Below are 14,016 nucleotides of genomic sequence, written 5' to 3'. Positions count from 1 at the left end.
ACTTGTGGAGAAGGATCTGGGTGTAATAATCTGCAGCATCATATGTCCTAGGGGGAGCTACACTGGCGGATTCACTTGTTGAGAAGGATCTGGGAGTAATAATCTGCAGCATCATATGTCCTAGGGGGAGCTACACTGGGGGAGTCACTTGTAGAGAAGGATCTGGGTGTAATAATCTGCAGGCATCATATGTCCTAGAGGGAGCTACACTGGGGGAGTCACTTGTAGAGAAGGATCTGGGTGTAATAATCTGCAGGCATCATATGTCCTAGGGGGAGCTACACTGGGGGAGTCACTTGTGGAGAAGGATCTGGGTGTAATAATCTGCAGCATCATATGTCCTAGGGGGAGCTACACTGGCGGATTCACTTGTTGAGAAGGATCTGGGAGTAATAATCTGCAGCATCATATGTCCTAGGGGGAGCTACACTGGGGGAGTCACTTGTAGAGAAGGATCTGGGTGTAATAATCTGCAGGAATCATATGTCCTAGGGGGGCTACACTGGGGGAGTCACTTGTAGAGAAGGATCTGGGTGTAATAATCTGCAGTATCATATGTCCTAGGGGGAGCTACACTGGGGGAGTCACTTGTTGAGAAGGATCTGGGTGTAATAATCTGCAGCATCATATGTCCTAGGGGGCGCTACACTGGGGGAGTCACTTGTTGAGAAGGATCTGGGTGTAATAATCTGCAGGAATCATATGTCCTAGGGGGCGCTACACTGGGGGAGTCACTTGTAGAGAAGGATCTGGGTGTAATAATCTGCAGCATCATATGTCCTAGGGGGAGCTACACTGGGGGAGTCACTTGTTGAGAAGGATCTGGGAGTAATAATCTGCAGGCATCATATGTCCTAGGGGGCGCTACACTGGAGGAGTCACTTGTAGAGAAGGATCTGGGTGTAATAATCTGCAGCATCATATGTCCTAGGGGGAGCTACACTGGGGGAGTCACTTGTAGAGAAGGATCTGGGTGTAATAATCTGCAGCATCATATGTCCTAGGGGGAGCTACACTGGGGGAGTCACTTGTTGAGAAGGATCTGGGAGTAATAATCTGCAGGCATCATATGTCCTAGGGGGAGCTACACTGGGGGAGTCACTTGTAGAGAAGGATCTGGGTGTAATAATCTGCAGCATCATATGTCCTAGGGGGAGCTACACTGGGGGAGTCACTTGTAGAGAAGGATCTGGGTGTAATAATCTGCAGCATCATATGTCCTAGGGGGAGCTACACTGGGGGAGTCACTTGTTGAGAAGGATCTGGGAGTAATAATCTGCAGGCATCATATGTCCTAGGGGGAGCTACACTGGGGGAGTCACTTGTTGAGAAGGATCTGGGAGTAATAATCTGCAGGCATCATATGTCCTAGGGGGAGCTACACTGGGGGAGTCACTTGTAGAGAAGGATCTGGGTGTAATAATCTGCAGCATCATATGTCCTAGGGGGCGCTACACTGGGGGAGTCACTTGTTGAGAAGGATCTAGGTGTAATAATCTGCAGCATCATATGTCCTAGGGGGAGCTACACTGGGGGAGTCACTTGTTGAGAAGGATCTAGGTGTAATAATCTGCAGCATCATATGTCCTAGGGGGAGCTACACTGGGGGAGTCACTTGTTCAGAAGGATCTGGGTGTAATAATCTGCAGCATCATATGTCCTAGGGGGAGCTACACTGGGGGAGTCACTTGTAGAGAAGGATCTTGGTGTAATAATCTGCAGCATCATATGTCCTAGGGGGAGCTACACTGGGGGAGTCACTTGTAGAGAAGGATCTGGGTGTAATAATCTGCAGCATCATATGTCCTAGGGGGAGCTACACTGGGGGAGTCACTTGTTGAGAAGGATCTAGGTGTAATAATCTGCAGCATCATATGTCCTAGGGGGAGCTACACTGGGGGAGTCACTTGTAGAGAAGGATCTGGGTGTAATAATCTGCAGCATCATATGTCCTAGGGGGAGCTACACTGGGGGAGTCACTTGTATAGAAGGATCTGGGTGTAATAATCTGCAGCATCATATGTCCTAGGGGGCGCTACACTGGAGGAGTCACTTGTTGAGAAGGATCTGGGTGTAATAATCTGCAGCATCATATGTCCTAGGGGGCGCTACACTGGGGGAGTCACTTGTTGAGAAGGATCGGGGTGTAATAATCTGCAGCATCATATGTCCTAGGGGGAGCTACACTGGGGCAGTCACTTGTAGAGGAGGATCTGGGTGTAATAATCTGCAGGCATCATATGTCCTAGGGGGAGCTACACTGGGGGAGTCACTTGTGGAGAAGGATCTGGGAGTAATAATCTGCAGCATCATATGTCCTAGGGGGAGCTACACTGGGGGAGACACTTGTTGAGAAGGATCGGGGTGTAATAATCTGCAGCATCATATGTCCTAGGGGGAGCTACACTGGGGGAGTCACTTGTTGAGAAGGATCGGGGTGTAATAATCTGCAGCATCATATGTCCTAGGGGGAGCTACACTGGGGCAGTCACTTGTAGAGGAGGATCTGGGTGTAATAATCTGCAGGCATCATATGTCCTAGGGGGAGCTACACTGGGGGAGTCACTTGTGGAGAAGGATCTGGGAGTAATAATCTGCAGCATCATATGTCCTAGGGGGAGCTACACTGGGGGAGTCACTTGTAGAGAAGGATCTGGGTGTAATAATCTGCAGCATCATCTGTCCTAGGGGGCGCTACACTGGGGGAGTCACTTGTAGAGAAGGATCTGGGTGTAATAATCTGCAGCATCATATGTCCTAGGGGGAGCTACACTGGGGGAGACACTTGTAGAGAAGGATCTGGGTGTAATAATCTGCAGCATCATATGTCCTAGGGGGCGCTACACTGGGGGAGACACTTGTAGAGAAGGATCTAGGTGTAATAATCTGCAGCATCATATGTCCTAGGGGGAGCTACACTGGCGGATTCACTTGTTGAGAAGGATCTGGGAGTAATAATCTGCAGCATCATATGTCCTAGGGGACGCTACACTGGGGGAGACACTTGTAGAGAAGGATCTGGGTGTAATAATCTGCAGCATCATATGTCCTAGGGGGAGCTACACTGGGGGAGTCACTTGTAGAGAAGGATCTGGGTGTAATAATCTGCAGCATCATATGTCCTAGGGGGAGCTACACTGGGGGAGTCACTTGTTGAGAAGGATCTAGGTGTAATAATCTGCAGCATCATATGTCCTAGGGGGCGCTACACTGGGGGAGTCACTTGTAGAGAAGGATCGGGGTGTAATAATCTGCAGGCATCATATGTCCTAGGGGGAGCTACACTGGGGGAGTCACTTGTAGAGAAGGATCTGGGTGTAATAATCTGCAGCATCATCTGTCCTAGGGGGAGCTACACTGGGGGAGTCACTTGTATAGAAGGATCTGGGTGTAATAATCTGCAGCATCATATGTCCTAGGGGGCGCTACACTGGAGGAGTCACTTGTTGAGAAGGATCTGGGTGTAATAATCTGCAGAATCATCTGTCCTAGGGGGCGCTACACTGGGGGAGTCACTTGTAGAGAAGGATCTGGGTGTAATAATCTGCAGGCATCATATGTCCTAGGGGGCGCTACACTGGGGGAGTCACTTGTAGAGAAGGATCTGGGTGTAATAATCTGCAGCATCATATGTCCTAGGGGGCGCTACACTGGCGGAGTCACTTGTAGAGAAGGATCTGGGTGTAATAATCTGCAGCATCATATGTCCTAGGGGGAGCTACACTGGAGGAGTCACTTGTAGAGAAGGATCTGGGTGTAATAATCTGCAGCATCATATGTCCTAGGGGGCGCTACACTGGGGGAGTCACTTGTAGAGAAGGATCTGTGTGTAATAATCTGCAGGCATCATATGTCCTAGGGGGGCTACACTGGGGGAGTCACTTGTAGAGAAGGATCTGTGTGTAATAATCTGCAGGCATCATATGTCCTAGGGGGAGCTACACTGGGGGAGACACTTGTAGAGAAGGATCTGGGTGTAATAATCTGCAGCATCATATGTCCTAGGGGGAGCTACACTGGGGGAGTCACTTGTTCAGAAGGATGTGGGTGTAATAATCTGCAGGCATCATCTGTCCTAGGGGGAGCTACACTGGGGGAGTCACTTGTATAGAAGGATCTGGGTGTAATAATCTGCAGCATCATATGTCCTAGGGGGAGCTACACTGGGGGAGTCACTTGTAGAGAAGGATCTGGGTGTAATAATCTGCAGCATCATATGTCCTAGGGGACGCTACACTGGGGGAGACACTTGTAGAGAAGGATCTGGGTGTAATAATCTGCAGCATCATATGTCCTAGGGGGCGCTACACTGGGGGAGTCACTTGTTGAGAAGGATCTGGGTGTAATAATCTGCAGGAATCATATGTCCTAGGGGGAGCTACACTGGGGGCGTCACTTGTAGAGAAGGATCTGGGTGTAATAATCTGCAGCATCATATGTCCTAGGGGGAGCTACACTGGGGGAGTCACTTGTAGAGAAGGATCTGGGTGTAATAATCTGCAGGCATCATATGTCCTAGGGGGAGCTACACTGGGGGAGTCACTTGTAGAGAAGGATCTGCGTGTAATAATCTGCAGGCATCATATGTCCTAGGGGGAGCTACACTGGGGGAGTCACTTGTAGAGAAGGATCTGGGTGTAATAATCTGCAGCATCATATGTCCTAGGGGGCGCTACACTGGCGGAGTCACTTGTAGAGAAGGATCTGGGTGTAATAATCTGCAGCATCATATGTCCTAGGGGGCGCTACACTGGGGGAGTCACTTGTAGAGAAGGATCTGGGTGTAATAATCTGCAGCATCATATGTCCTAGGGGGCGCTACACTGGGGGAGTCACTTGTAGAGGAGGATCTGGGTGTAATAATCTGCAGCATCATATGTCCTAGGGGGAGCTACACTGGGGGAGTCACTTGTAGAGAAGGATCTGGGTGTAATAATCTGCAGCATCATATGTCCTAGGGGGCGCTACACTGGGGGAGTCACTTGTAGAGAAGGATCTGCGTGTAATAATCTGCAGCATCATATGTCCTAGGGGGCGCTACACTGGGGGAGTCACTTGTAGAGAAGGATCTAGGTGTAATAATCTGCAGCATCATATGTCCTAGGGGGCGCTACACTGGGGGAGTCACTTGTAGAGAAGGATCTGGGTGTAATAATCTGCAGCATCATATGTCCTAGGGGGCGCTACACTGGGGGAGTCACTTGTAGAGAAGGATCTGGGTGTAATAATCTGCAGCATCATATGTCCTAGGGGGCGCTACACTGGGGGAGTCACTTGTAGAGAAGGATCTGGGTGTAATAATCTGCAGCATCATCTGTCCTAGGGGGCGCTACACTGGGGGAGTCACTTGTAGAGAAGGATCTGGGTGTAATAATCTGCAGCATCATATGTCCTAGGGGGCGCTACACTGGGGGAGTCACTTGTAGAGAAGGATCTGGGTGTAATAATCTGCAGCATCATATGTCCTAGGGGGCGCTACACTGGGGGAGTCACTTGTATAGAAGGATCTGGGTGTAATAATCTGCAGCATCGTATGTCCTAGGGGGCGCTACACTGGGGGAGTCACTTGTAGAGAAGGATCTAGGTGTAATAATCTGCAGCATCATATGTCCTAGGGGGCGCTACACTGGGGGAGTCACTTGTAGAGAAGGATCTGGGTGTAATAATCTGCAGCATCATATGTCCTAGGGGGCGCTACACTGGGGGAGTCACTTGTATAGAAGGATCTGGGTGTAATAATCTGCAGCATCGTATGTCCTAGGGGGAGCTACACTGGGGGAGTCACTTGTTGAGAAGGATCTAGGTGTAATAATCTGCAGCATCATATGTCCTAGGGGGCGCTACACTGGGGGAGTCACTTGTTGAGAAGGATCTGGGTGTAATAATCTGCAGCATCGTATGTCCTAGGGGGAGCTACACTGGGGGAGTCACTTGTTGAGAAGGATCTGGGTGTAATAATCTGCAGCATCATATGTCCTAGGGGGCGCTACACTGGGGGAGTCACTTGTTGAGAAGGATCTAGGTGTAATAATCTGCAGCATCATATGTCCTAGGGGGCGCTACACTGGGGGAGTCACTTGTAGAGAAGGATCTGGGTGTAATAATCTGCAGCATCATATGTCCTAGGGGGCGCTACACTGGGGGAGTCACTTGTATAGAAGGATCTGGGTGTAATAATCTGCAGCATCGTATGTCCTAGGGGGAGCTACACTGGGGGAGTCACTTGTTCAGAAGGATCTGGGTGTAATAATCTGCAGCATCATATGTCCTAGGGGGCGCTACACTGGAGGAGTCACTTGTTGAGAAGGATCTAGGTGTAATAATCTGCAGGCATCATATGTCCTAGGGGGCGCTACACTGGGGGAGTCACTTGTAGAGAAGGATCGGGGTGTAATAATCTGCAGCATCATATGTCCTAGGGGGCGCTACACTGGGGGAGTCACTTGTTGAGAAGGATCTAGGTGTAATAATCTGCAGCATCATATGTCCTAGGGGGCGCTACACTGGGGGAGTCACTTGTTGAGAAGGATCTGGGTGTAATAACCTGCAGCATCATATGTCCTAGGGGGAGCTACACTGGGGGAGTCACTTGTAGAGAAGGATCGGGGTGTAATAATCTGCAGCATCATATGTCCTAGGGGGAGCTACACTGGGGGAGTCACTTGTAGAGAAGGATCTGGGTGTAATAATCTGCAGCATCATATGTCCTAGGGGGCGCTACACTGGGGGAGTCACTTGTTGAGAAGGATCTAGGTGTAATAATCTGCAGCATCATATGTCCTAGGGGGAGCTACACTGGGGGAGTCACTTGTAGAGAAGGATCTGGGTGTAATAATCTGCAGCATCATATGTCCTAGGGGGAGCTACACTGGGGGAGTCACTTGTATAGAAGGATCGGGGTGTAATAATCTGCAGCATCATATGTCCTAGGGGGAGCTACACTGGGGGAGTCACTTGTAGAGAAGGATCGGGGTGTAATAATCTGCAGCATCATATGTCCTAGGGGGAGCTACACTGGGGGAGTCACTTGTAGAGAAGGATCTGGGTGTAATAATCTGCAGCATCATATGTCCTAGGGGGAGCTACACTGGGGGAGTCACTTGTAGAGAAGGATCTGGGTGTAATAATCTGCAGCATCATATGTCCTAGGGGGCGCTACACTGGGGGAGACACTTGTAGAGAAGGATCTGGGTGTAATAATCTGCAGCATCATATGTCCTAGGGGGAGCTACACTGGGGGAGTCACTTGTTGAGAAGGATCTGGGTGTAATAATCTGCAGCATCATATGTCCTAGGGGGCGCTACACTGGGGGAGTCACTTGTTGAGAAGGATCTGGGTGTAATAACCTGCAGACATCATATGTCCTAGGGGGAGCTACACTGGGGGAGTCACTTGTAGAGAAGGATCGGGGTGTAATAATCTGCAGTATCATATGTCCTTTGGGGAGCTACACTGGGGGAGTCACTTGTTGAGAAGGATCTAGGTGTAATAATCTGCAGCATCATATGTCCTAGGGGGCGCTACACTGGGGGAGTCACTTGTTGAGAAGGATCTAGGTGTAATAATCTGCAGCATCATATGTCCTAGGGGGCGCTACACTGGGGGAGTCACTTGTTGAGAAGGATCTGGGTGTAATAACCTGCAGCATCATATGTCCTAGGGGGAGCTACACTGGGGGAGTCACTTGTAGAGAAGGATCGGGGTGTAATAATCTGCAGCATCATATGTCCTAGGGGGCGCTACACTGGGGGAGTCACTTGTTGAGAAGGATCTAGGTGTAATAATCTGCAGCATCATATGTCCTAGGGGGCGCTACACTGGGGGAGTCACTTGTTGAGAAGGATCGGGGTGTAATAATCTGCAGCATCATATGTCCTAGGGGGCGCTACACTGGGGGAGTCACTTGTAGAGAAGGATCTGGGTGTAATAACCTGCAGACATCATATGTCCTAGGGGGAGCTACACTGGGGGAGTCACTTGTAGAGAAGGATCTAGGTGTAATAATCTGCAGCATCATATGTCCTAGGGGGAGCTACACTGGGGGAGTCACTTGTAGAGAAGGATCGGGGTGTAATAATCTGCAGTATCATATGTCCTTTGGGGAGCTACACTGGGGGAATCATTTGTTGAGAAGGATCTGGGTGAACTTGTAGATCATAGACTAAATAACAGCATGCAGTGTCAATCAGCTGCTTCAAAGGCCAGCAAAATATTGTTGTGTATTAGAGAGGCCTGGACTCGCGGGACAGGGATGTAATAATGCCACTTTACAAAGCATTAGTGAGGCCTCATCTAGAATATGCAGTTCAGTTCTGGGCTCCAGTTCATAGAAAGGATGAAAAATACAAAGAAGAGCAACGAAGCTAATTAGGGGCGCGGAGAATCTAAGTTATGAGTAAAGATTGAAAGAATTAAACCTATTTAGCCTTGAAAAAAGAAGACTAAGGGGGGACATGATTAACTTATATAAATATATGAATGGCGCATACAAAAAATATGGTGAAATCCTGTTCCTTGTAAAACCCCCTCAAAAAACAAGGGGGCGCTCCCTCCGTCTGGAGAAAAAAAGGTTCAAGCTGCAGAGGCGACAAGGCTTCTTTACAGTAAGAACTGTGAATTTATGGAATAGCCTACCGCAGGAGCTGGTCACAGCAGGGACAGGAGACACCGCAGGAGCCGTCACAGCAGGGACAGTAGACACCGCAGGAGCCGTCACAGCAGGGACAGGAGACACCGCAGGAGCCGTCACAGCAGGGACAGGAGACACCGCAGGAGCCGTCACAGCAGGGACAGGAGACACCGCAGGAGCCGTCACAGCAGGGACAGGAGACACCGCAGGAGCCGTCACAGCAGGGACAGGAGACACCGCAGGAGCCGTCACAGCAGAGACAGTAGACACCGCAGGAGCCGTCACAGCAGGGACAGTAGACACCGCAGGAGCCGTCACAGCAGGGACAGTAGACACCGCAGGAGCTGGTCACAGCAGGGACAGGAGACACCGCAGGAGCCGTCACAGCAGGGACAGGAGACACCGCAGGAGCTGGTCACAGCAGGGACAGGAGACACCGCAGGAGCCGTCACAGCAGGGACAGGAGACACCGCAGGAGCCGTCACAGCAGGGACATGAGACACCGCAGGAGCCGTCACCGCAGGGACAGGAGACACCGCAGGAGCCGTCACAGCAGGGACAGGAGACACCGCAGGAGCCGTCACAGCAGGGACAGTAGACACCGCAGGAGCCGTCACAGCAGGGACAGTAGACACCGCAGGAGCCGTCACAGCAGGGACAGTAGACACCGCAGGAGCCGTCACAGCAGGGACAGTAGACACCGCAGGAGCCGTCACAGCAGGGACAGGAGACACCGAAGGAGCCGTCACAGCAGGGACAGGAGACACCGCAGGAGCCGTCACAGCAGGGACAGGAGACACCGCAGGAGCCGTCACAGCAGGGACAGTAGACACCGCAGGAGCCGTCACAGCAGGGACAGTAGATGGCTTTAAAAAAGGGTTAGATAATTTCCTAGAACAAAAAAATATTAGCTCCTATGTGTAGAAATTTTTCCTTCCCTTTTCCCTTCCCTTGGTTGAACTTGATGGACATGTGTCTTTTTTCAGCCGTACTAACTATGTAACTATGTAACTATGTAAGTATATAACCTCCTCCTCTATACTGTGATATCTATACACAGGTCTCAGTATATAACCTCCTCCTCTATACTGTGATATCTATACACAGGTGTCAGTATATAACCCCCTCCTCTATACTGTGATATCTATACACAGGTCTCAGTATATAACCCCCTCCTCTATACTGTGATATCTATACACAGGTCTCAGTATATAACCCCCTCCTCTATACTGTGATATCTATACACAGGTCTCAGTATATAACCTCCTCCTCTATAGTGTGATATCTATACACAGGTCAGTATATAACCTCCTCCTCTATACTGTGATATCTATACACAGGTCAGTATATAACCTCCTCCTCTATACTGTGCTATCTATACACAGGTCTCAGTATATAACCTCCTCCTCTATACTGTGATATCTATACACAGGTCAGTATATAACCTCCTCCTCTATACTGTGATATCTATACACAGGTCTCAGTATATAACCTCCTCCTCTATACTGTGATATCTATACACAGGTCTCAGTATATAACCACCTCCTCTATACTGTGATATCTATAGACAGGTCTCAGTATATAACCTCCTCCTCTATACTGTGCTATCTATACACAGGTCTCAGTATATAACCTCCTCCTCTATACTGTGATATCTATAGACAGGTCTCAGTATATAACCTCCTCCTCTATACTGTGATATCTATACACAGGTCTCAGTATATAACCTCCTCCTCTATACTGTGATATCTATAGACAGGTCTCAGTATATAACCCCCTCCTCTATACTGTGATATCTATACACAGGTCTCAGTATATAACCTCCTCCTCTATACTGTGATATCTATACACAGGTCTCAGTATATAACCACCTCCTCTATACTGTGATATCTATACACAGGCCTCAGTATATAACTCCCTCCTCTATACTGTGATATCTATAGACAGGTCTCAGTATATAACCCCCTCCTCTATACTGTGATATCTATACACAGGTCTCAGTATATAACCTCCTCCTCTATAGTGTGATATCTATACACAGGTCTCAGTATATAACCTCCTCCTCTATACTGTGATATCTATACACAGGTCTCAGTATATAACTCCCTCCTCTATACTGTGATATCTATACACAGGTCTCAGTATATAACCACCTCCTCTATACTGTGATATCTATAGACAGGTCTCAGTATATAACCTCCTCCTCTATACTGTGCTATCTATACACAGGTCTCAGTATATAACCTCCTCCTCTATACTGTGATATCTATAGACAGGTCTCAGTATATAACCTCCTCCTCTATACTGTGATATCTATACACAGGTCTCAGTATATAACCTCCTCCTCTATACTGTGATATCTATAGACAGGTCTCAGTATATAACCCCCTCCTCTATACTGTGATATCTATACACAGGTCTCAGTATATAACCTCCTCCTCTATACTGTGATATCTATACACAGGTCTCAGTATATAACCTCCTCCTCTATACTGTGCTATCTATACACAGGTCAGTATATAACCTCCTCCTCTATACTGTGATATCTATAGACAGGTCTCAGTATATAACCCCCTCCTCTATACTGTGATATCTATACACAGGTCTCAGTATATAACCTCCTCCTCTATAGTGTGATATCTATACACAGGTCTCAGTATATAACCTCCTCCTCTATACTGTGATATCTATACACAGGTCTCAGTATATAACTCCCTCCTCTATACTGTGATGTCTATACACAGGTCTCAGTATATAACATCCTCCTCTATACTGTGATATCTATACACAGGTCTCAGTATATAACCCCCTCCTCTATACTGTGATATCTATAGACAGGTCTCAGTATATAACCCCCTCCTCTATACTGTGATATCTATACACAGGTCTCAGTATATAACCTCCTCCTCTATAGTGTGATATCTATACACAGGTCTCAGTATATAACTCCCTCCTCTATACTGTGATATCTATACACAGGTCAGTATATAACCACCTCCTCTATACTGTGATATCTATACACAGGTCAGTATATAACTCCCTCCTCTATACTGTGATGTGTATAGCTATGATTACAGGGGCTGCTATATGAGACATTTCTCCTTTGGCGATTCGTGCGCAGACCAAAAAAAGCCGCAGAAGATGAAGATTATTTTATTATAATGGAGTACGGGCGTCAGGTGGCGTCACACACTGTGGATGGAGGAACATCATCTACGTGGTACAAGGTGGACGTTTCTATACTATGATGGTGGAGATCATGATCATCAATGTCTGAAGTTGCGGTCATTACGGGCTGAAGCGGTTCGGCTCTGTTCACATAGATCATTTGCGTCCGGTCAGTTTTGGGGGTTTTTCTTGCCTAAACCGAACACAACTGATGGAACATTGTGCACCTCCCGGAGCCACCACTGAGGCCACTGGACACTAAACTGGCCCCGTAGGAAATTTGGGATCCGTTTTGTCATCCGTTCTAGTTGTTGGAGTACTGAAGGGCTGGACCTATGTAAAGAGGGTCTTGGTTGTTTTCCGGACAGTGAACCCTGCTACTCTATACTATCCAGGAAAAAATATCATGGAAAACTGATAAAAACCAGAACAGAAGCCTTAGATCCCATGACCGGACGTCCCTGAAAACAGTCACTTGCGGATGTGGAAGCTCCTGAGCTCTCGCTGCTGGATCGGCTTTTCATTGTGGAATTGGGCCCCTGTGATTCTGGACTTCGGGCTCCCCGTCTTCCGCAGCCACTGCTGCATCTCCTGCACTTTGGCGACAGGTCCTTGTATCTGACCTGTGACTGATCCGTGTTCTGTATTCTGCACCCATCCGACTAGACCCAGGCGAGTGCCCTCTGCCTGCAACACGGGAGAGACAAACACCCCGTCATACAGGGAGGTGCGCGGACGTGCGTGCGCGGGGGTCACGTCTAACTACTGCCCTCTCCATTACCTGCGTGTACTTGCGGAAGAAAACACCTTGAACCTTCCCAAACACCTCATAATCCAGACAGATAAGAGCGTCGCCCTCCGCCATGATCCTGGAAGTTGGAGCAGACGCCACAATCACTGCCGAGAATGGCCCCTGGAAACGGACAAAACAGACAATGTACCGACCCCGCCACCTGCCAGCGACCGCTGCAACACCTGGCTCCACGCCGGCCTGCGCCAATAGCAGCCCGCAATGGTAACCACAGCGAAGCTTCACATGACAGGAGCACATCCCCCAACTAATTATATATATATGGGGGGGCTCTGGACACATGATAAGAATGACAGACTATAGTGGGCACCCCCTAACACCCCCATACAGCAATGCCTAGACCTCACATATAGACACAAGCGATGGGGAGGACGCAGGAATCTACCAGGACAGGCACACCTGGAATATCAGAGAAAGGACCATCCCCCGACCCCATCTCTTACCCCCCTAGAATATACACAGCACAGACCTGGACATCTTAGGCCTTGTTCACACAGCAAATGTTCAAGAGAAAACACAACCTGGATCCGGGCGGTTTTGGGGGTGATTTATGAGGCGGATTATTTGATTATTTCAGCAGCGATAAAATCCGCATCACATGAACCACCGTGTAAATTCCTCTTGAAACCAATTGGAAGCGGTTGCAGCCGTATTTCTGAGAGTAATAGCAGAATATGCATGAAAATATTGTGTGAACGTGGCCCCCCCAGAACTCTGACGCCCCCCGAGACTCTGACGCCCCCCGAGACTCTGACGCCCCCCCGAGACTCTGACGCCCCCCCGAGACTCTGACGCCCCCCCACTGCCTGGACCCGCCCCCGAGACTCGGACCCGCCCCTGAGACTTGGACCTGCCCACCCACTGCCTGGACCCGCCCCTGAGACTCGGACCCGCCCATCCACTGCCTGGACCCGCCCTCCCACTGTCTGGACCCGCCCTCCCACTGCCTGGACCCGCCCTCCCACTGCCTGGACCCGCCCTCCCACTGTCTGGACCCGCCCTCCCACTGTCTGGACCCGCCCTCCACTCATCTCCTTATCGGATCTCATTCTCCAATCTTTCTTCTGGGACAGTAACGATCATCAGTCACCCCAATTCTCAGGAAGCCCCTCTAGACCCCGTCCTCCCCTTCTACACCGCCTGGTGAGTCACCCGTCACCTCTGATGACTCCATGCTTTACCTTCTACTGAAACTGAATTGACCAAGTATTTCACGAACTCTTGGTCCATCTCCAATGATCATCACTCCCATCATTCCCTCTGCTGCCTGGGACACAATGGATCCCCCTCTGCTCCTCCCCTCAGTCTTATAGGCCCCCGCCCTCTCCGGATTCTTCTCCCTCCCTCTGATCACTCTTCCAGGGCGTCTTTTGCTGGTCCTACTTCCTCAGGGTGCAGTGTTGGAGC

The 14,016-nt window shown here is 49.4% G+C and overlaps 2 protein-coding genes across 3 annotated transcripts in view; both read right to left on the bottom strand.

Moving 5' to 3' along the window:
• LOC142710032 (DNA mismatch repair protein Mlh3-like) overlaps positions 1 to 14,016 on the bottom strand; it is a 79,697-nt gene that overhangs the window by 49,909 nt on the left and 15,772 nt on the right. The gene's annotated exons all lie outside the window — the stretch shown is intronic.
• Positions 11,768 to 13,264, bottom strand: LOC142710030 (acylphosphatase-1-like). Of its 2 annotated transcripts, none has more exons than XM_075848519.1 (3): positions 13,079 to 13,264; positions 12,580 to 12,711; positions 11,768 to 12,485 (listed from the first exon to the last, which is right to left on the bottom strand). In XM_075848519.1, exons 2-3 carry the CDS (start codon positions 12,661 to 12,663, stop codon positions 12,270 to 12,272), a joined length of 300 nt encoding a protein of 99 aa, XP_075704634.1. In that variant the 5' UTR covers positions 12,664 to 12,711; positions 13,079 to 13,264; the 3' UTR covers positions 11,768 to 12,269. The 2 variants fall into 2 exon arrangements, with proteins under 2 accessions (XP_075704634.1, XP_075704633.1); XM_075848518.1 differs by having other exon boundaries at positions 12,580 to 12,667.

The sequence above is a fragment of the Rhinoderma darwinii genome, unplaced genomic scaffold, assembly GCF_050947455.1.
Source record: "Rhinoderma darwinii isolate aRhiDar2 unplaced genomic scaffold, aRhiDar2.hap1 Scaffold_421, whole genome shotgun sequence".
Taxonomy (NCBI): Eukaryota; Metazoa; Chordata; class Amphibia; order Anura; family Rhinodermatidae; genus Rhinoderma; species Rhinoderma darwinii.
This window is presented reverse-complemented; position numbering and strand designations above follow the sequence as displayed.